Genomic DNA, 22,658 nt, shown 5'->3' with positions numbered 1-22,658 from the left:
AGGGAGAATATCTCAACATGATAAAAGCAATGTAGCAGGATACAAAATCAACACCCAAAAACCAATGGCTTTTTTATGCACCAATAATGAATTCTCAGAAAGAGAAACTAAACAAACAATCCCATTTACCATTGCAACAACAACAATAAAATAAGATACTTAGGAAAAAATTTAACCAAGGAGATAAAAGACTTGTACTAAGAAAACTACAGGACGTTGAAAAAAGAGGTAGAGGAAGACATAAACAAGTGCAAGAATATACCGTGTTCATGGATGGGTAGACTTAACATCATTAAAATTAACATCCATACTACCCAAGGCAATCTACAGATTCAATGCAATCCCTATTAAAATGCCAGCAGCATATTTCACAGATCTAGAACAAACACTCCAAAAATTTATATGGAACCAAAAAAGACCTGAATAGCTGCAGCAATCTTGTGACAGAAGAACAAAGTTGGAGGAATCACAATACCAGATATCAAGTTATAATACAAAGCCACTGTAATCAAAACAGCCTGGTACTGGCACAAGAATAGGCATATAGATCAATGGAACAGAACAGAGACCCCAGAAATCGACCCAAGCCATTATGCTCAATTAATATTTGCCAAAGGAGGTAAGAGCATACAATGGAGTCAAGAGAGTCTCTTCAATAAATGGTGTTGGGAAAATTGGGCAGATACATGCAAAAAAAAAAAGAAAAGAAAAGGAAACTAGACCAACTTACACCATACACAAGAATAAACTCAAAATGGATGAAAGACTTAAATGTAAGTTGTGGAACCATAAAAATCCTAGAAAAAACCATAGGAAGCAAAATCTCAGACATCTCTCGCAGCAATATGTTTATGGATACATCCTAGGGCAAAGGAAACTAAAGAGAAAAACAAATGGGACTACATCAAAATAAAAAGCTTCTGCACAGCAAAAGAAACCATCAACAAAACAACAAGAAAGCCCACTGCATGGGAGGCTTATTTGGCAATGATACATCTGATAAAGGGTTAATTTCCAAAATATATAAGGAACTCATACAACTTAAAGAAGGAAAACAAACAATCCAATTAAAAAATGGCAAAGGACCTAAATAGATACTTCTCCAAAGAGAACATACAGATGGCCAAGAGACACATGAAAAAATGCTCAAGGTCACTGATCATCAGAGAGATGCAAATTAAAACGATAATGAGGTATCACCTCACACCTGTCAGAATGGCTACTATCAACAAATCAACAAACGACAATTGCTGGCGAGGATGTGGAGAAAAGGGAACCCTAGTGCACTGCTGGTGGGAATGCAGATTGGTGCAGCCATTATGGAAAACAGTATGGAGCTCCCTCAAAAAATTAAATATGGAACTGCCATCTGACCCAGTGGTCCCATTTCTAAGTGTATATTATAAGAAACCTGAGACACCAATCAGAAAGAATGTGTGCACCCCTGTGTTCATAGCAGCACAATTTACAGTAGCTAAGGTCTGGAAACAGCCCAAGTGCCCATCAGTAGATGAGTGGATAAAAGCTGTGGCACATTTACACCATGGAATACTATGCAGCTGTAAAAAAGAAGAATCTCTTACCCGTTGAGACAACATGGAGAGACCTGGAGAGTATCATGCTAAGTGAAATAAGTCAGTCAGAGAAAGACAAGTATCACATGATCTCACTCATATGTGGAATCTAAGTAACAAAATAAACTGATGAACGAAGTGGATCCGGAGACAGGGAAGCACGGAACAGAGTGCAGAATCTTGGAGGGAAGCCGGGGGGAGGGTGGATGGTGGGAGGTAATCAACCAAAGTCTTTGTAGGCATATATACATAACCCGTGGACAGGGACCATAGGGTGTTGAAGGTACGGTGTGGGGGCTGGGAGTGGGCTGGAGGGGGTCAATGGGGGAAAAAGGGGAACATATGTACTACTTTCAACAATAAAGTTTTTTTTTAAACAAGGCCATCAAAAATTTTGGTTGCCTCCTCCCTCAAAAAAAATTGAGAGATCATAACAATAAAGATTAAAAAAAAAAACACAAGCAGAAATAGCTACAAAAAATGAAATAAATAATAAAGTAGTTACGTGGTGCTTGAAAAAAAAAAAGACCCAGGATTCCGCCATGCCTAAAACGGGCCCAGGCCAGCCTGTGCGATGCCACAGGCAGGGGTGAGTAGTGGCTGTGAAGTAAGCCCACAGGTGTTCCGCTCGCAGACTCAAGCCAGCACAGAAAGCCGCAGACCTGCCATGCCCACGCTCAGGCATCCGCCCCGAGCCTGCAGGACAGCGCTCTGCCAGACCCATCCCAGTCCCTCTGCCCCTCAGCCATCTCCCTCCCGCAGGAGGGCCGTCGTGTGCACACTGGTTTGCCTACCTGGCCAGTCCTCCCAGGAGTCTAACCTTAGAGGCTTGGAAAACCCTGCCTAGCACAGAGGGAAGGTCTGCTTAGCCACCAGGAGACTCAGGCTGATGGGAGGGGCTGCCAAGGCCAAGGTAGGCAGCAGAGGGGCCCCGCCAGGAAGTACCCTTTGGACCTGCTACCCCGAGGGCTGAGCAGCCTCTGCCTGATGCCCCCAAGATCACCTGCTGAGATTGCCACTGGCTGCGTCACTGTGGCCACTTAGAAACCTTCATGGGCCCAGGGCGGGGAGTCTGAGAGTCAGGTTCTGAGCTGGTGGGCCTTTGCCCAGAGCTCCAGGCTCATGGTACACCACCACCTCCCCTGCCGTCTGTGTGGATGCCCAGCAGACACCTCACAGCACCATTGCCCTCTGTCTGCAGCCCTGCTCAGCAGCTGGTGGCAGCCCTGTGCTGCCTGTGGCTCAGGCCAAATGCCTGGGGTGGCCCTTAGGCTGCGCCCTCTATTACAGCCTTGTCTGTGGCCTGTACTGTCCCTTAGTCTGGGAGTCAGGAAGTCACCGGCTGGCCTCTGAACTGCCCTGGGGTCTACTTCCTTGGCCTGAGCCACCGCCCTCCCTCAGCTGGACTCCATGCTGCCACGCTGTGTCCTGAGCACACCAGACCTGCATGCCCCAGGGCCTTTGCACTTGCTTCTCTGCCTGCCTGCTCCTCCCCTCAGGGCCCTCAGGGCCCACTCCCTCCTCTCACTAGGGCCTGCCCTGATTACCACACTCCAAATTATAACTCCCCTCCCCCCCCCAAGTCCCAGCCTCCTCCCTGCTTCTTTCTCCACGCTTATCACCTGTGTATTATTTTTCTGTCTCCTCCACTGGCATGACATTCCCACGAGGTGGGAACATGAGTCAGTCTGTGCTGCTGCTGCTGCCTCGCCAGACCTCGCTCAGGCCCCGCACACAGTAGGTCCTCCGGAGCCTCCCACATCCTCCGGTTCTGAGGACTTGCACTCTGAGCAGACCGCCAACCCTGCAGGCCTCCTCAGCGCCCCAACACCTACTGGCCCCGCCCCCACGGCCGCCCCACACTCAGGCCTCTCCTGCCTCTTCACTACTGACCAGGTGCCACAGCAGGAAGGTGAGGCCAGGCAGAGGGAGGAGGGTGACTCCCCTTGCCCACATGGCCTCTACCCTAGCCGGGCCCAGGAGGGCTCCCCCACAGGTGCTCCCTGGGAGGGGAGAGAGAGCCCCAAGTCCTAAGAGAACTCTCGGTGCGACCCTGGGCTCAGCCTCCCCAACCTCCAAGTGGAGCCAAGAAATCTCATCTTTTGGGGAGCACAAGGGGTGCTTAGCTGAGGACCCTAGGAAGACAGGCGGACTTACCTGCTGCATGATGCCCCGTTTTTGGTTTATGGAGGCCAGGTAGCGTAGGATCAGCTTTGTGGCCTCAGTTTTTCCAGAGCCGCTCTCGCCACTGACCAGGTAAAGGGGCAGAGTGAGCTGCAGCCGGCTCACGGCCTCTCCCGGCTCCCATGCTGCCGCCATACACAGAGGACATGGGCGGGCTGGCTGCCCAGAGGAGCCGAGTGGCCCCCTCCCCCGGCCCCACAGCAGCCCCCATATGTCCCCTCCACACATGCACAAAGGCCCTCAGCCTGGCCTGCTGCTCACCTCGCAATGATGCTGCTCACCTGATAATTATGCACTGGTTCTGTTTGGCATCGAGCATTTTGGCGAAGGCGAGATTTGCAATTGCAAAGAGATGCCTGGAGAGACAGGGGGAAGGGGTGCTTCCAAACCTCCCAGAGGGCAGGTGGGGCAGCATCTCTGTCCAGCCAAGCCTGCTCCACCCCCATCCTTGAGGAAATATCCGCCCCCTGACCCCACCCCCGAGGGCTGAGCCACAGTGGCCTCCAGCCCAGCAGGGCTATGGCCAGGCTCGGGGGGAAATAGCGTGGGCTAAGCTGCCGACTGCCGTCAGCCCGGACCGCCGGCTGAGGGGCAGCCCGAGCTCACCAAGCTCAGAGAGAGACCCGGGAGAGCCCAGTCCAGGATGTACTCACGGGGGGTTCTCTCCCAGGGCCCGCCCACTGTACTGGTGCACCTGCTCCAGCCCGTAGATTCCGAACATCCGGTAAGGGTTCACCGACACCAGGATGCTGCCGATGTAGGTCTGCTGTGCAGACAGCGGCCTCAGTGCCCGTGGCTCCTCGCAGCCCTGTGTCCCTCCCGGCCCCTGGAAGCCTGGATCCGTGCCCATGGGGACAAATGTCTGGCTGCCTAACCTCAGTGTTCGAAGCTTGGGCCCTCTAAGAGCTTGCTGGGTCCTTCGCTCTGGCAGTGGGATTCCCAGCACTGTCCCAGGCTGAGGCTGGGAGGGGCCGAGCATGAAGCCCCAGTCATGGTTCTGCAAGGAGGCTGTTAGCTGCGGCCTACCTCCTGGCGCTGCGCCTCGCCGTAAGGCCAACCTCCACTGCCTGGAGAGGCAGGGGCTGGGAGTGCAGGGCGCTCGGAGGTATCTGGCCTCCTGGTGACCCCGCTGCCTGCGCTGTGGCTTGGGGCTCCGTTCTGCCACTCTGCTCCCATCTTCCCCTTGGCAGCCCCTCCTGGGACCCGGGCCTTGGACTCCAGGACTCTGGGAGCCTTGTCGTTGGGCTTCCTGTCTCCAGGTCGCTGCCCCTGGCACCCACCACTCTAAGACTCTACGCGTAGGACCTTGGAGGTCAGGGCCCCAGGGTCTAGTCAGTTTTGCTCAAATAGCAGACACCTCAGAGGTGAAGCCAGCGGCCACTAGTCTGGGGCCCAGCAGGAGACATCTATACTACCCACCAGGCCCCAGGAGACAAGGAATCAGCTGCCGGCCAGACCCGAGCCCAGGGCAGAGCCACCCCACAACTCACGTAAATGAGGTTCCGTTCAAATCTGGTCTTGAGGTTGGACAGCACAGTGGTCTCCTGGAGGTCTCTGGGAAAGCAGGAAGAAGGGCAGTCAGGGCCCACTGTCCCCCAGTGCAGGGCCTTGGCCAAAAAGTCTCATCTCTGACACTAACCAACCATGAAGCCTTGGGAAGTTACTTAACCTCTGCGCCTCAGTTTCTTCATCTGTCCAATGGGTATGATTACTAGCACTGGCCCTACCTCACTCACTGGGTTGGCGATGCTCTTAGGTAGCAGATGTGAGGGCTGAGTCATCATAATTGGATAATGATACGGACCAGCACAGCCCTTACGCTTTGGGCACCTCCAATGCACCAGCACACTCACAACCATAGCCGTCCCACCCCCACCCCCGTCTTACAGATGAGAAACTGAGGCACAGAGCGGTGAAGTGGTTCGCCCACGGTCCTGTAGCTGCTAAGTGGTGGGGCTGGGATTGAGCCCAGGCCCATCTGATGGCAGAGCTGTGCTAGCATCTGGCTTTTGTGACACTGTATGGCTCTCACTTTGCAGATGAGAAAACAGGCTCTGAACACGTTCCAGGAGATGAGAGGCACCCCTGGTAAGAGGGGGTGCTCCAGCTGGGAGTGTGGCGACCCCCCGAGGCCCCCTCACCGACTGCCATCCAACCACTCACTCCAGCTGCGTCATGTCCTCCACACCGTCCTCCCGGTGCTGCTCCAGGAACCGCGTGGACGGCAGGTTGCGGATGGAGTGCATCTACGAGAGAGAGTCCTCTGGTCACCGGTGGGAGGGGCCCATGCGTGGCCCCCTGGCGTGGACACAACTGGGACCTGCTCCTGTTGTGAAGGAGGAGCCCTAAGTACAGCCAGCTGGGTCCTGGGGGCCTCCTTGTCTTGGAATGCCAGGGGCTGTGGAGCCCGTCAGGGACACACGGCTGCCCTCTGCCCGTGTGGTCCCGTGTGCCCCCAAGTCCTGCCCGTGGGCCCTGCTCCCACTGCCTTGCCGGGAGCTCTCCCAATGCGGACACCCCTTTCAGGTTGGACCCCAAGTGACAACTTGAACATCTGTATCTTGGTGCATGGGGCCTCCAGGAAGGCCAAGACTCCACGGGCACCAGTCTGCAGAGACTGGGGACCACTGCTGCCCCTGCACATGCCCAGTGCCCAGGCTGGGCAAACACGAAGACCCACACGCACAGACCTACACGCAACGGCATTTACAGGTCACACAACTCCCATGAACACCTGGGTCTTGCAAGATGCCTACTGACATGTGTGAAGGCCTGTGTTGCCTGGCTGGAGGCACATGCTCTCAATGTCCACATTCCCATGTGCATGGACACCTGGGCTGTCCCCACACCTGGGGTCTGGAGACAAAAGTCCCGATGCCACCTTTGGGCTGAAGGTCTCCACTGTGCCTGACTATGTGCATACGCGGGACCCCACGGATGCCACAGCTGCTTAGACCTTGGTGCACGCGCGCGCGCACGCACACGCACACACGCTTTCCTTGTTTGGCTGTGGTACACCCAGGCACACATGCATGCATGTGACCCACGTGACTGAGAGCACACACGTGCGCCTTGTCTTTCCAGCCTCCCCGGCCTGGCCCACGCCCCTCCCTAAGCAGGCGAGGAAAGGGGACACCAGAAAGGGGACCTCTGTGCTAAGTAGGCCACGGGGAGTATCACCCTGGGCCCTGGCCTCCCGCCCACCAGCCTGCCCATGTGTGCCAGTGGCCGCAAACCCTGAATAATTTAGCCACTCACGTATTCGAGGGTGAGGAGGGCCCAGGCATCCTTGCCCCTCACCCCAGGGCGCCCAGTGGCCCGCTCCCGCAACGCTGTGGCCCACACGGCTCTGGGCACCCGCCGCCGGGGCCACGGTCCCCCCAGCAGCCAGGCCGCCCCGGTTGCCATGGCTGGGCTCGCTGGCTGCCCGCTCCACGGGCACCGGTCTGCATAGGTTGAAAACCGCCTGCTGCCCCTACGTGTCCCGCCCGCCTCAGGCGTCCCGGGGGAGGCTCCGGTGACCACTCCCCCTTCGCTGACGGGCCACTGGGCTCACATTCCAGCATGAGCATGGCAGCCAGGCCTGGGCTTGGCACCCCTCAGAAAACTGCCTGCCCCTCACCCTACCGGGGGCCAGACTGGAGAGGCACACTGGCTCTGCCAGCCCTGACCCCCTGTGTGATCCCCTGTGCAGTGAAGGGGCTGGCAGTTTGGTTCCTGAGCCCTCACCTCAGATAGTCTAGAATCCCGCAGCCCAGAAACTGCCCTTATGCAGGAACCCCAGAGAGAGCGAGGACTCCAATAGGAGGGAGGGTCGGGCGGAAGCGAGAGGAACAGTATGAATGGGAATGTGGGTGGGTCAGGGTGGGCAGACAAGTCCTGCAGTTCTGTCCTTAGCCCAGATCTCTGGGGGCAGCTGGGGATGGCGAGGACAAGATCCCTTCCCCACAGGGACTTGGAAGGTGCTTCCGGTGCCTCTGCCCGGTGCCTGTCTGCTCTGGGCACCCCTTGTTCGGGGCTCCAGAGGCTTGGGAAGCCCGGGGCTGTTCTCCCCAAGTTACAGATGGGTCCTGAGGCCGAGGCAGCCGCTCACAAGGGCCCTGTTCCCCAGGACAGAATCCCCAAGCCTCCCTCTGACCTGTGCCCCCATACCTTGTTCCACCAGCTTTTGGGGCCAACCTCTTCCCAGGGGCCCCCGTGGGGCAGAAGGGCAGCTTCGGGGCCCAGGCAGCAGGAAGCCGGGCAGGCAGGTGCTTGTGGCCAGGGCCGGTGGGTCCCCGCTGGCAGCCAGAGAGAGGCCCAGAGCAGACTCCAGGCTCTGGGCTTGAGGCTGGGTTCTGGGTCCTTGGTCAGCTGGGTGGGGGGCTGCAGGGTGGCAGGACCAGCGTGCTGGGAAGAGCTTGATTTTTGTACCCGAGGCAGGACAACAGCAAGACGCCCAGGACCTGCCTGGTGCCGCTCACCTGCCCTGGGCAGGGGCCCTGGGGCACCAGTGGGCTTCAAGGGGGCTGGGGCACTGGGCAGTGTTCCCCAGCGGCGCCATGGTGGCCAGGTGGCCCTCATCCTATCGCGTGCGGCCAGAGGGTGGGAGAGGCTGAGCCTTAGCACCTTCTGCTCTGGGGGAGAGCTCTGGGGGGGCTCTGGGCTTGGGGGCTCAGGCTCTGCTAGTGGCCGGGGATTCCTCGGGGAGGCCTCTTCTTTGGGCTTCTCAGGGCTGGGGCTGGCCGATTTGGTGAGCTCTCCAGGCCCCGGGTCATGGTGTCTCCCCAGGAAGACGCCAGTCACGGCAGGGTCTGCGTCCTCCAGCGGGGAGTCCCGGGATGGCCCGGGGCCCAGGTGCTGGAGAAAGGGGTTCTCGGGTATAGGCGGTGGCCTGGAGAAGCCCCGGCGGCTGCCTGCCCGTCCTGGCCAAGGCGAGGATGGGCGCTGGGGCGGAGGCATGTCCACGTCCCAGCTGGGGACCAGAGGGGGCACTGTCCAGGGGACTTCTGAGTCCTCGGATTCCTGCCGGCTCTCCTGGAGCTCCGCGGCGGCCGCAGCCGCAGCCACTGCCGCCGGCCACGAGCGCGGGCCCAGGGACCTCCGGAAGGGCGGGCGCACCCTGGGCTTCACGGCCCGGGTGGGCGGCTCGCTGAGGCGGCGCCACGTGTGCGGGAAGCGCGAAGGCAGGTTGAGCGAGCCACGCCGGCTGGGGCCCAGCAGAGGAGAGGGAAAGGGCGACGGCGGGGGGCCCAGCCGCCGGGAGACGCGGCGCGGGGACAGGGGCTCCCGCAGCGATCGGGGGCGGCGGGGCAGGGGCGAGAAGGTGGGCTGGAAGGGGCCGGCCCGCATGGAGGGCTGGGGGGACGCAGGCCCCAAGGGGGAGCGGTAGCCCAGGCCGGGCAGGCTCCGGAGCGACGGCTGCGGAGAGGGCAGCGGGGGCCAGGCCTGCCTCCGAGACGCCGGGGGAGAGGTCCCGGGGAAGCTGAAGGTGGCCCCTCGCCGGCGGGAGCCCCGGAACGAGGGCCGGGGTCCAGGGAAGGCCAGCAGGTCGAGAGGCACCTCGGGGCTCACGGGAGGGGGCTCCGCGAAGGCCCACCAGGCGGCCTGCGGGGGGAGCGGCACGTGCGCCGGCGCGGCCCAGGGCGGCGGGTGGCGGCGGAGCGAGCCGTAGGGCGAGGCGAGCCGGGGCCCGCCCGAGAGCGCGGGGGACAAGGGCGCGGGCGGCGCGGGCGCGGGGCTGGGGGCGCGGGGCGCGGGCGGGGCGAGCAGCGCGCTCCAGTGGGCGGGCGCGGGCGCGGGCGCGGGCGGGGCGCGGGGCGGGGCGCTGGGGGGGCGCGCGCGGGCCTGCGTCCGGCGCAGCATGATGGGCGTGTTGGGCCGGTCGGGGTCCATGCCCGCCAGCTTGTAGCCGAAGCGCTTGTAGGCCGCCTCCCGGACGGCCGGGCCGCCGCGCCGGGCCTTCTGGCTGCCGCCGAGCCGCGGGACCGGCTTCTTCTCCGACAGCGTCTTCTTGAGGAAGCGCGCCAGCGAGGTGGCCGGGCGCGGGGGCCCGAGCTCGGGGCCGAAGCCCAGGCCGCGGTGGGCACGGTGGGCGCCGAAGGCCGACAGGGCCCGCTGCAGGTTGCGTTGGCGCGGCGTGAGGAAGCCCCAGAAGGGGTGGGTGTAGGGCCCGGTGCGCACCGGGGGCACCTCTTCTTCGTCCTCCTCCTCCTCCTCCCCCAAGGGTAGGGGAATGTCCAAGGAGGGGGGCAGGGGCACCTCCAGCTTCTCCTTCCCGAACAGCTTCACCTGGGGCCGCGGGAAGAGGCGGAACCTGCGGATGAGGGAGAGCTTGGACCTGGCGGGCTTGTCCATGCCTTGCTGTTCAAAGAAGCTGGAGCTGGGCAGGCGGAAGGAGGTGCCCTGCCGCTCCCCGGCCGCCTCCTCCGGCTCCTCCAGCTCCGCGATGTCATCCATGGGGTGGGCGTAGGGGTTGTGGGGTGACATGATGGGTGGTGGCACCCACGGGTATGCAAAGGCCGGCTCCTCCGGATACAGATAGGGCACTTCGGGGGGGTATATGGCCTGGTCCCCGCCACCATAGATGCCTTCGGCGTAGGGGAGGCCATAGGGGGCCTCATAGGGCACCCCGTAGGGCTCCCAGGAGGGGACATCGTACGGGAGGTCATAGGGCAGGTATGGCGCATCGAAAGGGGCAAAGGGGTCCAGGTAGTAGCCCTGCGGGTACGGCTCGCTGTCGTAGTAGCTGTAGGGAGACGCGTACCCCCCTGGGGGCGCGTAGGGGGGCTCGTGATCCTCGTAGCCGTAACTGTAGCCGTAGGCAGACGTGGGGTAGTAGGGGCCGCCGTAGTAGTCCAGGGGGTAGTGGTCGTAGGGGTCCTCGGGCGGGTACCCGGGCGCGTGGTCTCCATACGGCGGCCAGGCGGGGCTGTAGGGACCGTAGGCGCTGTAGGGGCTGTAGGCGCCGTAGGGGTCGTAGGGGCTGTAGGGGTCGTAGGCGCCGTAGGGGCCGTAGGGGGGGCCATAGGGGGCCAGGCCCGGGTCCTGCTCCTCGTACTGGGAGAGCGACCGCTGGTCGTAGTAGGCGTCGCCCTCGCGGTGGTAGTCGTAGTACTCGCCCAGGTCCTGGAAGCCCTCCAGCCCGTACAGCGACCTGCGGGAGCCCGCGTGCCGGAACGGGGCCTCGTCCTCGAAGGGCAGGAAGCCCACGGGGTCCCCCGACGCGTAGATGCTGCGGCTGCGCGGGAACCTCCGCAGGCGGCCCCCCGGCCGCAGGATCTCGGCGCCCGAGGGGAAGGGCAGCTTGCGGGAGCCCACGTGGGAGCCCGAGCGGCTCAGCCAGGCGTCCACCGCGGCCTGCTCGCTGCCCGACTCCTCGGCCTTCTTGATGAGGAACCGCTTGGTGAGCCAGTTGATGGCCGTGGAGGCCTTGCTGAGCGACTGCGCCCGGGGCCGGAGGCGACCGTAGCCCCGGCGGCCGGGGAAGCGGATGACCATGAAGGACGGCTTCTTGCCCCGCATGGCGCGCTTCTTCTTGCCCATGCGCATCTGCGTCATGAGCTTGGACGTGGACTGCAGCACCGTGCGCGCCTTCCTCTTGCGCTTGGTCTTCTGCGGGCCGGTGTGCAGGCCCCAGAAGAAGGCGGACGCGCTGCGGAACTGGCCCTTCTTGGAGATCTTGGGCGTGCGGTCACGGAAGCCCATGAACAGCCGGGAGGTCCCCTTCAGGCTCCGTTTGGGCTTCTCCGGCTCCTGCCCCTTCTTCTTCTTCTTCTTGGCTTTCTTCTCCTCGTCGGCCATGGTGGCGGCCTGCTCCCCACCAGCCGGGGCCGGTGTCCAAGTTCAGGGGCTTGGAGACGGGGTCCTGCTGGGCCTCCCGCCGCGGCTGCAGAGCGGCCTGGGCGCTGCACCTCGGACTGGCCTGGTGGCCTGGGAGGGACAGTTCCCAGGAGGCGGATCCATAATTCATCTCCTTGAGCCTCCGCCTTGGGTTTCACCCTCGAGCGGTGGTGGAAAGTGCGTGGGTGTTGTTTACCCGGAGCCGGGAGGCCTGCGCTGGGGCAGGCCATCTTGGCCTGAAGGCGCGATGAAGACCCCCTGCTGACACGGCCACCCCCTCCGGGGCCTCCACTGGCTCAGCCCCCCGAAGGGAGCGCCTGGGTGACCCAGCCCCAGAGAGGGGCAGCGCGCCCTAACTACCAGCACATGAGGAGTCGGTGGGGGCCGAGCTGCATCTCCTGAGCCAGAGTGGGGTGCTCAGACCCACCCAGTTGCTTGGAGAGGAGCCTTGGACCCTCCATGTCCTGGGAAGGGGAGGAGGGGAGGCGGCGCAGGTGCCCAGGGCTTTGGTCCGTGTAACTGGAGCTGGCTGGCTCTGGGAGCATGAATAATGCACTGGGGAGAGTGAGGCTGTGGGCTCAGAAGGCAGGACAAGGTGGGCATCTCCGTGGGACTCCAGCAGAGCCTTTGAGGCACATGTCAGGGGGCTGAGGGAGCAGAAACAGGGTGGGTCAGGCCTGGCTCTGGCCCCAGCTCTGTCGTTGACTGGCTGTGTGGCTCTGGACAGCCCTTCACCCTCGCTGGGCCTCACTTTCTTCATCCATAGGATGGGAGTAATAAGCTGTGCCCTGTGGCCTTCACGAGGAGGAAGCAAGACCTGATGGAGCTGCTGGGTAGGGTCATGCCAGGGGCTGCTGGCACCTGCTGCAGGCAACCCCCAGGGAGCAGTAGGGAAGTTGATAGAAACTAGAGCAATCAGGTGGCTTGCAGGGTGGGGCTCATGCAAAACGCTGGGCCTCCTGCAGTGTGAGATTTTGAGGGGCGTCCACTCCCCCATCATCTCCTCCTCTGCTGCCATTCTGCCTAGCTCTGGGCTGTGGATGCTTCCCACTGGAGGGAAAACAGAGGGTAGGGGGGCATTCTGTCTGAGCCCAGAGATGCCAGCAGCCACCCTGCCCCTCCTGGAGCCGGCTTTCAAATTGAGCCTAGGCCACTACTATCTCATGCATTTCTCGCAATAGGCCCCTGGGTGGGAAACTATCATCTCCATTCTCCAGATAAGAAAACGGTCTCTGACAGGTCATGTGACTTGTTCAAGGTCAGCCAGCTGGGGAGGGTAGAACTGGTCTTGGACCCAGGCCTTGGGTGGTTCCAAAGCCACCTTCCTTGCTAGTCTCTTGTGTCCTTGGCCATCATGGGGGAGGGAAGCTGGGCTCCTCAGTTAGCCCTACCCTGACCCTCAGGCCCTAAGCCAGCACACATTTGCCTGGTCACTCATTCATTGACTCATTCAGAAGTATTTGTTGAAAGCCTGCTACACACCAGGCTCTATCTTACTGGGCTTACAGCTAAGAACAAGACATAAAAACCCAACCCTTGTGGGGTCAGTGTGGATGGTGGTAATCACAAACAAGGAAAATGAGCAAGAGATGTGATTGGTCAAGTGGTGATAAGTGCTAGGATTGAAATGAAGCAGGGGAGGGGCGGGAAGCAGGTGTGTGCAACAGCGAATAGGTCGGGGACCACTCGCTGGGAGGTGACCCTGGAGTTAAGAGCTGCAGGAGGGGAGGGAGGGGCGAGGGGGCGGGGGAAGTGGATGGTCCTGAGGTGATGGAGGAACGGTGAGGCCAGGGGACTGGAGTGCAGTCAGGGGGAAGGTGGAAGGTGGAGTAGAAGCTGGGGCAGATGTACAGGGCTTGGTGGGCCCCAGCAAGGACTTGGCCTGACTGCGAGTGAGGCTGGAGCCATGACGTTGTGGAGAGAAGGGATGCGATTGGACCTCAATCTTCACAGGATCCTTCTGGGCTGCCATGGGCCCAGACCGGGCTGGGGCAGTGGAGGTGGAGGGAAGTGCTAGCATATATGCAGGCAGAGCCTACAGGATTTACTGGGGACTCATAGGTGCCCCCGAGGTCTCCGTAATCAACAAAGGGGAAGACGGAGAGGCCATAGCTAATAGGAGAGACCCACGTCAGCTTTGGATGCTTGGTTTCAGATGTCTGTTAGGCACTGCTGGGGGTGAGGGAGGGGTGGAGTACAGAAATCAAGGCTGATGACACCAATTAGAGAGTCAGTGGCACCTCGCTGGTGGGGAAGCCGCAGTCAGGAGGATGACACGGCGAACAGGTGCAGGTGGAGCCCAGGCTGAGGAATGAGCCCTGGGCCCGCACTGTTGTTCAGCCTCATCGAGGACTTGTTTTCCCCTTGATTTTTAAGGGGAGTGGACGGGAGGGCGAGAGACAGAGAGAGAACATGGATATGAGAGACACATCAATTGGTTGCCTCCCGCGTGCGCCCTGGCCCGGGCTGGGGATGGAGCCTGCAATTGAGGTATGTGCCCTTGACCGGAATTGAACCCGAGGCCCCTCCCTCTCCTCCTGCAGCTCTTAACTCCAGGGTCACTTCACTATTCACTGATCCAAACTGGCCAGGGCTGCACTGTGTGGCTCAAAGAGATGAATGGCTGAAGAAGAGGGCAGGGCAGCTGCAGCAAAGGGGCACATGGGTCAGGTTAGCTGAGGACAGAGAGCTGACCACTGGAAGCAACTATGTAAGTGACAAGGGCGGAATGAGGGGATAGCCTGACAGGAGAGGGCTGCAGGGAGGAAGGACTGCAGTGGTCACAGGGCATGTGTGCGCCTGTGAACAGCCAGCACGACTGTGTCGTGCACACTCTGTGTGGTGAGTCATGTGCTATGGGAGTATCCTATCTAGTAATAGACAAACATGGTAATTGACCATACCTCCGCTAACACTCCCCATTGGCTAATCGGCAGGATATGCAAATTAACTACCAACAAAGATGGCGGCTGGCAGCCACGCAGCTGAAGCGAACATGAGGCTTGCTTGCTCCAGTGATGGAGGAAGCCAAGGTTCCCCGCCTGCTGCGGCCCAGCTCTAAGCTCCAGAAGCAACAATGTTTCAATTATAGAAGCTAAACAAACCCAGATACCTGCTTTCAGCCAACCACAGCCTCAGAGCTGGAGCCGGCTCTCAGCTCCAGTGACAGCTATAGAAGGTAAATAAATCCCAGAATTTAAAAAAAGAGACTGGGAGCTTCAGTCGCCCGCCAGCCTGAAAATCATCCTCAGCCCCTCACCCAGACTGGCCAGGCACCCCAGTGGGGACCCCCACCCTGAAGGGGGTGTGACCAGCTGCAAACAGCCATCAGCCCATCATCCAGGCTGGCCAGGCACCCAAGCGGGACCCCCACCCTGATCCAGATCACCCTTCAGGGCAAACCAGCCGCTCCCACCCGTGCACCAGGCCTCTATCCTATATAGTAAAAGGGTAATATGCAAACTGACCCTAACAGCAGAAAGACTGGGAATGACTGGTCACTATGACACACACTGACCACTAGGGGGCAGACTCTCAATGCAGGAGCTGCCCTCTGGTGGTCAGGGCACTCTCACAAGGGAGGAGCTCTGCTCAGCCACAAGCCATGCTGATGGCTGCCAGTACAGCAGTGGTGGTGGGAGCCTCTCCTGCCTCCTCAGCAGCACTAAGGATGTCTGACTGCAGCTTAGGTCTGCTCCCCGCTGGCAAATGGACATCCCCCGAGGGCTGCCGGGCTGCCAGAGGGATGTCTGATTGCCATCTTAGGCCCAATCCCCTGGGGAGCAGGCCTAAGCCAGCAAGTGGTCACCTCAAGGGGTCCCAGACTGCGAGAGGGCACAGGCCGGGCTGAGGGACCCCCTACCCCCGAGTGCACAAATTTTTGTGCACCGGGCCTCTAGTCTTACCTAATAATAGACAAATATGTAAATTGACCATCCCCACACTATGCTCACCAATCAGGAGAGTATGCAAATTAACCCAACAAAGATGGCGGTTAATTTGCATACGCAGGGGCGAAGTGGTGGAGCGAAGACTGAAGGCTCCATCTGGAACCACGAAGACTGAAGGCTCCTGCTGGAGTGAAGGCCTGGGTCCCACGTGCTGGAGGAAAACCGGTGCCAGCAGCCAGGGGAAGGGAAGGCCTATTGCATGAATCTCTTCATGCAACGGGCCTCTAGTCCTATATAAGACCCTAATATGCAAATCGACTGAATGGCAGAAAGATGGGTCGCTATAATATGCACTGACCACCAGGGGGCAGATGCTCAACACAGGAGCTGCCCCCTGGTAGTCAGGGAGTGCCACTCAGCCAGAAGCGGGCTCAGGACTGGGGAGCGCAGTGGTGGTGGCAGGAGCCTCTCTAGCCCCCAGGCAGTGCTAAGGACCCCTTGGGGGATGTCCGCTGGCAGCTTAGGCCTGCTCCCCCAAGTGGTCCAGGACTGTGAGAGGGCACAGCCTGGGCTGAGGGCCCACCTCCCCAGTGCACGGATGTTGTGCACCAGGTCTCTAGTCCTATATAATAAAAGCCTAATATGCAAATCAACCTGTCACTATGATGTGCACTGACCACCAGGGAGCAGACGCTCAATGCAGAAGTTGCCCCCAGCCTGCAGGCCCCAGGCCAGCCAAGGCGGGTGCCAGCGGGGGCCCCCCGATCACCCCACTGGTCACCCCACAGAGGAAAGCAACTGGCAGCAGCAGGTGCCCCCCCCACCCCCCCCGATCGCCTTACCAGTTGCCCCACAGATTGGCCTTGATTGCCAGCCAGGCCTAGGGACCCTATCCATGCATGAATTTTGTGCACCGGGCCTCTAGAATCTCAATAAAGATGGAACAAGGGAGGAGGGAGGAGCCCATTGCTGGGAATGTATCCTAGGAGCCTGTGCACAGAGGGAATGGCCTGCTCACCCAGCTCTATGGACGTGGACCCCACGGCGCGCTCGCAGTGCGCTGTGCACAGCCACAGTGCAGAGCCTGTGCTTTAGTCGTAAAGGTCAGTCTGTTCTGAGGGGGAGGGTGCCCAGGATCTGCTCGCAGTGTGCTATGATATATACCAAGGCATGTCTTTTTGTAAGAAGTGTGTGTGCACGTGTGCATAAAAAATATAAATTCAGTCCTAGCTGGTTTGGCTCAGTGGATAGAGCGTCAGCCTGTGGGTCCCAGGTTTGATTCCAGTCAAGGGCACATGCCTGTGTTGTGGGCTTGCTCTCCAGTGGGGGATGTGCAGGGAACAGCCAATCAATGATTCTCTCTCATCATTGATGTTTTTCTCTCTTTCCCTCTCCCTTCCTCTATGAAATAAAGATATATTTATATAGATACATATATATAAATTCACATTTGCTCTTATTTATATGTAGAAATACTGGAAAAGATACACAAGAAATTGATGAGAGTGGTTATCTTGTTATAAACCTTTCTGTGGCTTCATTTTTGAAACATGTGAGTGTATTTCTGATTCAAATGAACAAACAAAAAAGTAACATTTAAAAGTAGAGTGAGTGGAAACAGTCCTTCAGAGCAGCAACCAGGAGAATGTCCGGACGCAGGGTCCAACCCTGCCCTCCACATCTGTGTGACACTGAGGAAACAGGAGGGAGAGGAGGCCGGGCTATTTGGGGCCCAGGGGCACCTTCCACAGCCACACCCCCTGCCTGCCCCAAGTGGGGGGAGGGGTGCTTGGCCTCCCGGAGTTTGTCCAGAACAACTGAGAGGCTAGCATCTGCAAGTGGCCAACAGGCGTGCCTGAGGCCTACAGCCGATGCCCATTGTTCCAGTGAGAGACGCACTCAGAGAAGGTGCTGAGAGCCAGGATGTGGCCGGGCAGCTCAGCTCCAGGTCAGGCCCGGCTCTGACCACAGCGAGCCATGCAGCCCTCGGTGCTCCTCACCTGTACGTGGGGCTCAGTGCCCTGAGAAAGAAACCGGAGTGCCTGGCCCGGAGCAAAGTGCACGGGGGTTGTTGCTGGTGTCGGGGTTCCAGGCTGCGCTCCCCTCTGCTCTGGGGAGGTGGGCTGGGTGACTGCTGGCAGCAGGGCCTGCCCACATGACCCTTTCTTTTTTTAAAAAAAATGTTTTATTGAGAGGAAGGGAAAGAGAGCGAGGGATAGAAACATCAATGATGAGAGAATAATTGATTAGCTGCCTGGCATGCCTCACACTAGGAATCGAGCCTGCAACCCGGGCATGTGCCCTGACCAGGAATCGAACCATGACCTCCTGGTTCATAGGTCAGTTTCAACCACTGATCCATGCCAGCCGTGCTGCCCACATAGACCCTTTCTGGTCTTTGGGGCCAAGACTTGCCTCCAGGCAGTGCCCCCAGTCCACTGGGGCTGCCCCTTCTCGGGTGGATTCAGAACCCTTCCTCCCTCAGGCTCCCAGCCCTCGCAACAAGCACAGAGGGGTGACAGGGAACAAGTATCATTCATCCCTCAAGTATTGTCTGTGCACTTATGTGCCGGGGGTGGGGGGGTGGGGGGGGTCACAGTCAAGTGGAGCTCCCATGGCACGGGGGCTTGAAGCAAAGGGGGAGGCTGCAGTGTGAGAGAGCTGTGATGGCCAGGCTGCACGCAGGTGACCCTGCACTGGAAGGCCAGGGAGGTTCTCCAGGGTGAGGACCCTGAGCCGCGATCTGAAGGCTGAGAGGAGCTAATCAAATGGAAAGGAAGTGCCCAGCAGATGGAACAGTCTGTGCAAAGGCCAGGTGGTGAGGAGCGGTGATCGGGCACGAGCAGGGGGAGCACCAGGCTGGCAGGGAGGCCTGGCCCATGAGGCTGTGGAGGCTGGGGCAGAGCCCTGGTCTCCAGCCCTGCAGCATGGGGAGTCATGGCGAGGTTTAACACTGTCAGGAGTATTGTGACAAGACTTGCATTTGACAATAATGAAAATAATCAACACTCCCAAGTTTTACTATGTGCAGGCTCAGTGCTGACTGCTTTCCGATAGCTCCCTAGATTCTCACAGTGTGTAACAGGGGAGCTGCTGCTCCCATTTTATAGATGAAGGGCTCGTTCTTGAAGAGGTTTGGTCACTCAGCCCAGAGCCCAGCGAGAAAGCAATGGAGCCTGTGCTGGGAACCACTGGGCCGCACACTGCTTATTCCCCCCGGATGGCCTCAGGAAGCAGGGACTATTCTCCTCCCCACTCTACAGATGATGGAACAGGCCCAGGCCTGGAGTTGTCTGAGGCCACACAGCTGGAAATGGAATTGGTCCATGTTCTCAACCATGGCCTCACATTGCTTTTGGAAGGTGTTCTGGAAAAAGCTCTTGAGCTGCTGTGTGGAGGAGGATGCACAGTGGAGGCAGGAGAGGACAGTGGCTTGGTCTGGGACAGCGGTGACAGTACCATGGATGCATTCAGTGAGGGGCCGTGTGGGGCTGGCATGAGGGTGGAACCTGGGTCCCTTGGGGTTGGCTTGGTGCAGCTGAATGGACCGGGGAATCATTCTCTGAGGCAAGGTGGGTGGTATGGAAGCCTGACAGGTTTGGCCTGGGACAAGGAGGTTTGGGGGTGACTATGGGATGTCCAGGTGGGGAGTCAAGAGGGCAGTTTGGACCCACAGATGGGGTGAGATGGAGGCTAGAGATGGGGGGGTGAGACCACCTAAGAGAGGAACAGCAAGAAGGGGCCTCAGATTCTGGTCCTGAGACTATATAGGACGAAGCTGCCAGAGAAGGGAGCTGCCACCAGAGAAACCAGCCCTGCTGATGACTTGATCTTGGACTTCTACCCTCCGGAACTGCGAGGAAGCAAAGTTCTGTGCCAGGCACAGGGCTGGCTGCCAGGGGAGGCGGGGGTCACAGTCGAGTGGAGCTCCCAATAACTGTTTAAGCTGCCCAGTGTGTGGTTCTGTGTCCAGCAGCCTGAGCAAATGGGCCTGGATTATAGCTGTCCCTGGAACAAAGCACGGGCCGGAGTGCAGTAGAAAACCCATGTGCAACTTCTGACTCCCCCAAAACTTAACTACTAATAGCTTAGTCTTGACTGGAAGCTTTCTTGATAACATAAACTGTCAATGAACATATTTTGTATGTTATATGTATTACATACTGTACTAGTGGCCCGGTGCACAAAATTCGTGCACAGGAGGGCGGTGTTCCTCAACCAGGCCTGCACCCTCTCCAATCTGGGACCTGTGGGATCGGGCTTAAACCAGCAGTCGGACATCCCTCTCACAATCCGGGACCACTGGCTCCTGATGGCTCACCTGCCTGCCTGCCTGCCTGCTCGCTCCTAACCACTCTGCATGCTGGCCTGCTCGCCCCCAACTGCTCCCCCCACCAGCCTCATGGCCCGTAACTGCCCTCCCCGGCTGGTCTCCTGGTCTAATTAGCATATTACCCTTTTATTAGTATAGGTTATTACAATGAAGTAGGCTAGAGAAAGGGAAATTTTATTAAGAAAATTATAAGGTTTGTCTATTTTTTCAAATTGTTGCAAATCTCCAAATTTTTTCCAATATATTTATTGACAAGTGGACCTATGCAGTTCAAGCCTGTGCCTTTCAAGGGTCACCTGTAGTTAGCAAAGCAAGAGAACAGATCCAGCCCAGCTGGAGTGGCTCAGGGGTTGAGCATTGACCTATGAACCAGGAGGTCACGGTTCGATTCCCTGTCAGGGCACATGCCCAGGTTGCTGATCAATGCTTCTCTCTCATCATGGATGTTTCTCTCTCTCTCCCTCTCCCTTCCTGTCTGAAATGAGTAAAAAAAAATTTTTTTTTACGAGAACAGGTGCAGGAGGGAGGTGGCGGTTGTGACTGAGGTGTGGCACGAGGAGGTGCTCTCTGTCAAGGAGGGCAAAGGGTGTAAATGGGGGTCTGGAGATGCGGTTTCTGGCCAGGGCCCAAGGGGAGCTGAGCAGGTTGGAAGAGCTGCCGAGGGGAACACTGAGGCAGGCAGTGCTGGGGAGCGACACCCGCCCCCGGGGTGCACGCCCCCCAGCAGCTCTCCTGGGCAGGGCGGGATCTCAGGACAGATGAGCTTTGGGTTTCCTGCCCAACGGTTCTGAGGAGGACCTGTGAGGGCTGGGCTGGAGCGGAGGGGCGTGGACACACACACCTGGGCTCCTTCGCCCGACTCTAAAGCTGCAGGAGGGTCACCTCTGGGAGTGCGGCCTGTGGCCCAGCGGCAGCCGGGGGCCCAGCAACGGCCTTGGAAGGAAGCACTGTTGACCTTCACAAAGACAACCAAGCGTCTGGCCAGAGCCTCCCCACACAGAAGGCTCAGGGCATGGGAGAGATGGGAACAGGTGGCAGGCAGGGGCAGGCCCCTTGGAGTTCACCTGGCAGGAGGACAGGGACCTTTGGGAGGTGCTGGCGGGGGTGTGTGTGTGTGTGTGTGTGAGCACAGCAGCAGGCCTCTGGCTCTCTCAGGCAGAGACGGCATAACCACGCCAGCCACCGATCCAAGGCCGAGGGCTGACAGGGCACGGGCAGCCCTGAAGTGTGAGCACAGAGCCAGTCCAGGAAACAAGAGCGCCCCTGGAGCCCGACGCCACCGCTCTGACCCCAGGCCTCTGGTCTCATGGCCCTCAGCCAGCTTGGGGGACAGCATCGGCCTAGGCCTGATGCCTTGTGAGCCCAGGCCCGCCCCTGCCTGTAAGGCAGGAAGTGGCAGAGCCTTCACCCAGCAGACACCTCACTGAGGACCCCATGGCCAGGCCTGTGGCGGCTGGCAAGGGGGCTGAGCGACACCACTGAGCTGTCTCGGTGATGCCAACAGGGGGCTGCGTGGACATCATGCCCATCTTATAAACGAAGAAACAGGCCCAGAGAAGGACCTCATAAGCCCCTTCCCTCCTGCAAACGTGAGGGTGAGGGCTAGAGGCAGACCCCAAGGGTCCAGGCCAGGGTTGCCTTACCTGGGTCCCGAGGCCTGCTCCGGGCCTGCATGCCGCCTAGCGAGGGTCCTGTGGTTGCCGCACCAGCTCGGCTGGCCCAGAGGAGCAGCTCAGTGTCGTGGGGGAGGGGGAACAAGAGGCCCGGCCCACCGCGCCTACCGCCTGGGCTGCATGTATGTTTAATGACGTCCATTATTCCTGTTTTGTCTCTGGAAGAGGCTGAGCAGCTGACAGGATCCAAGAACAGCCTGGAGAGCTGGGCAGCAGGCCTACGCCACTCCAGCCTGGCCCAGAGGCCCCCGGGGAGCTCCTACCCCTCCTGCAGGCCCAGCCCTGGCAGCCTCACAAGACCTGTTACCCTTCACTCCAAGAGGCACTTTCTCCAGGAAGCCTTCTCCACGGCTCAGGCATCTTAGCCTGCGGTTCACATCCCACCTCCGCTCACGAGCTGTGCAGTGCGCAGCAGGCCACTGCCCGGGGACAGGCTGCTGGGAGGGCCCTGCACAGGCCCTGGCACACCCAGGGCTGAGAACACCTGCTGCCCCTCCTTGGCACCATGCCAAGACCCTCCAGCCCACCTTCCATGGCAAAGGCTACTGGCTTCCCTGGGGAAGGACACATAAGGGCTTCTGAGTTGCTGCCCACCTCTGCAGCCAGGCCTGGTCCCCAGGACGCAGCCCATCCTGGGGTCCCCACATTCTCCCCAGCTTGAGCCGGTGTGATCATTAGGCTCATTGCTGCCCACGGACCAAACCTGGCCTGAGTTCAGAAAACGTACAAAGTTGACCTCACTCTGAACAGGAAGTGTCCTCATCCTTTATTCCAGAGCGCCGAGATCGAGATCAGAGGGCTGAGAGAAAATACCCCAAACCCCAACGTCCCCCAGCTGTCTGCACAGGGCCTGGGCTGCCCAGGAGGGGTGGCCCTTCAGGACCTGGCAGGCTGTGGAGGGCATAACCGGGTCTTTAAACCCACTGACTCTAGTTTCCATCACTGGGCAGCCGGGGGACAAAAGGGGGGAAGGGTTTTTGCCCTGGGAGGCTCCTTCTTGGGTACCAGAAAAGCTGCAGGAGCAGAGGAGCCAAAGTACCTGTACAGTAACACCATCTCTGGGACCCTGGCTCCACCCCAGCACTGACCAGCCGGCAGGCCCTGGGTAAGGGGGCAGCGTGCTCTCTGTGCCCAACCAGGGCTAGGTGTAGGGCGCGGGCCCAGAGATCCAAACTCAGAAGCC

General features: G+C 59.3%; 1 protein-coding gene across 1 annotated transcript in view; it reads right to left on the bottom strand.

The window, feature by feature from the left end:
- Positions 1–11,694, bottom strand: part of MYO15A (myosin XVA) — a 57,447-nt gene extending 45,753 nt beyond the window's left edge. Inside the window, exons 1-7 of the mRNA XM_036296416.1 lie at positions 10,771–11,694; positions 7,911–10,686; positions 5,922–6,004; positions 5,249–5,312; positions 4,412–4,521; positions 4,040–4,114; positions 3,732–3,822 (exon numbers count right to left, since the gene is read on the bottom strand). Coding sequence (XP_036152309.1) covers positions 3,732–3,822; positions 4,040–4,114; positions 4,412–4,521; positions 5,249–5,312; positions 5,922–6,004; positions 7,911–10,686; positions 10,771–11,540 — 3,969 coding nt within the window. The 5' untranslated portion in view covers positions 11,541–11,694. The remainder of the gene's footprint in view (positions 1–3,731; positions 3,823–4,039; positions 4,115–4,411; positions 4,522–5,248; positions 5,313–5,921; positions 6,005–7,910; positions 10,687–10,770) is intronic.
- Positions 11,695–22,658: the final 10,964 nt, after the last annotated feature.

This window comes from Myotis myotis, unplaced genomic scaffold (genome assembly GCF_014108235.1).
Source record: "Myotis myotis isolate mMyoMyo1 unplaced genomic scaffold, mMyoMyo1.p scaffold_m19_p_29, whole genome shotgun sequence".
In the NCBI taxonomy this organism is placed as follows: Eukaryota; Metazoa; Chordata; class Mammalia; order Chiroptera; family Vespertilionidae; genus Myotis; species Myotis myotis.
Note: the sequence above shows the minus strand (reverse complement) of the source record. Positions and strands in the feature narration are given on the sequence as shown.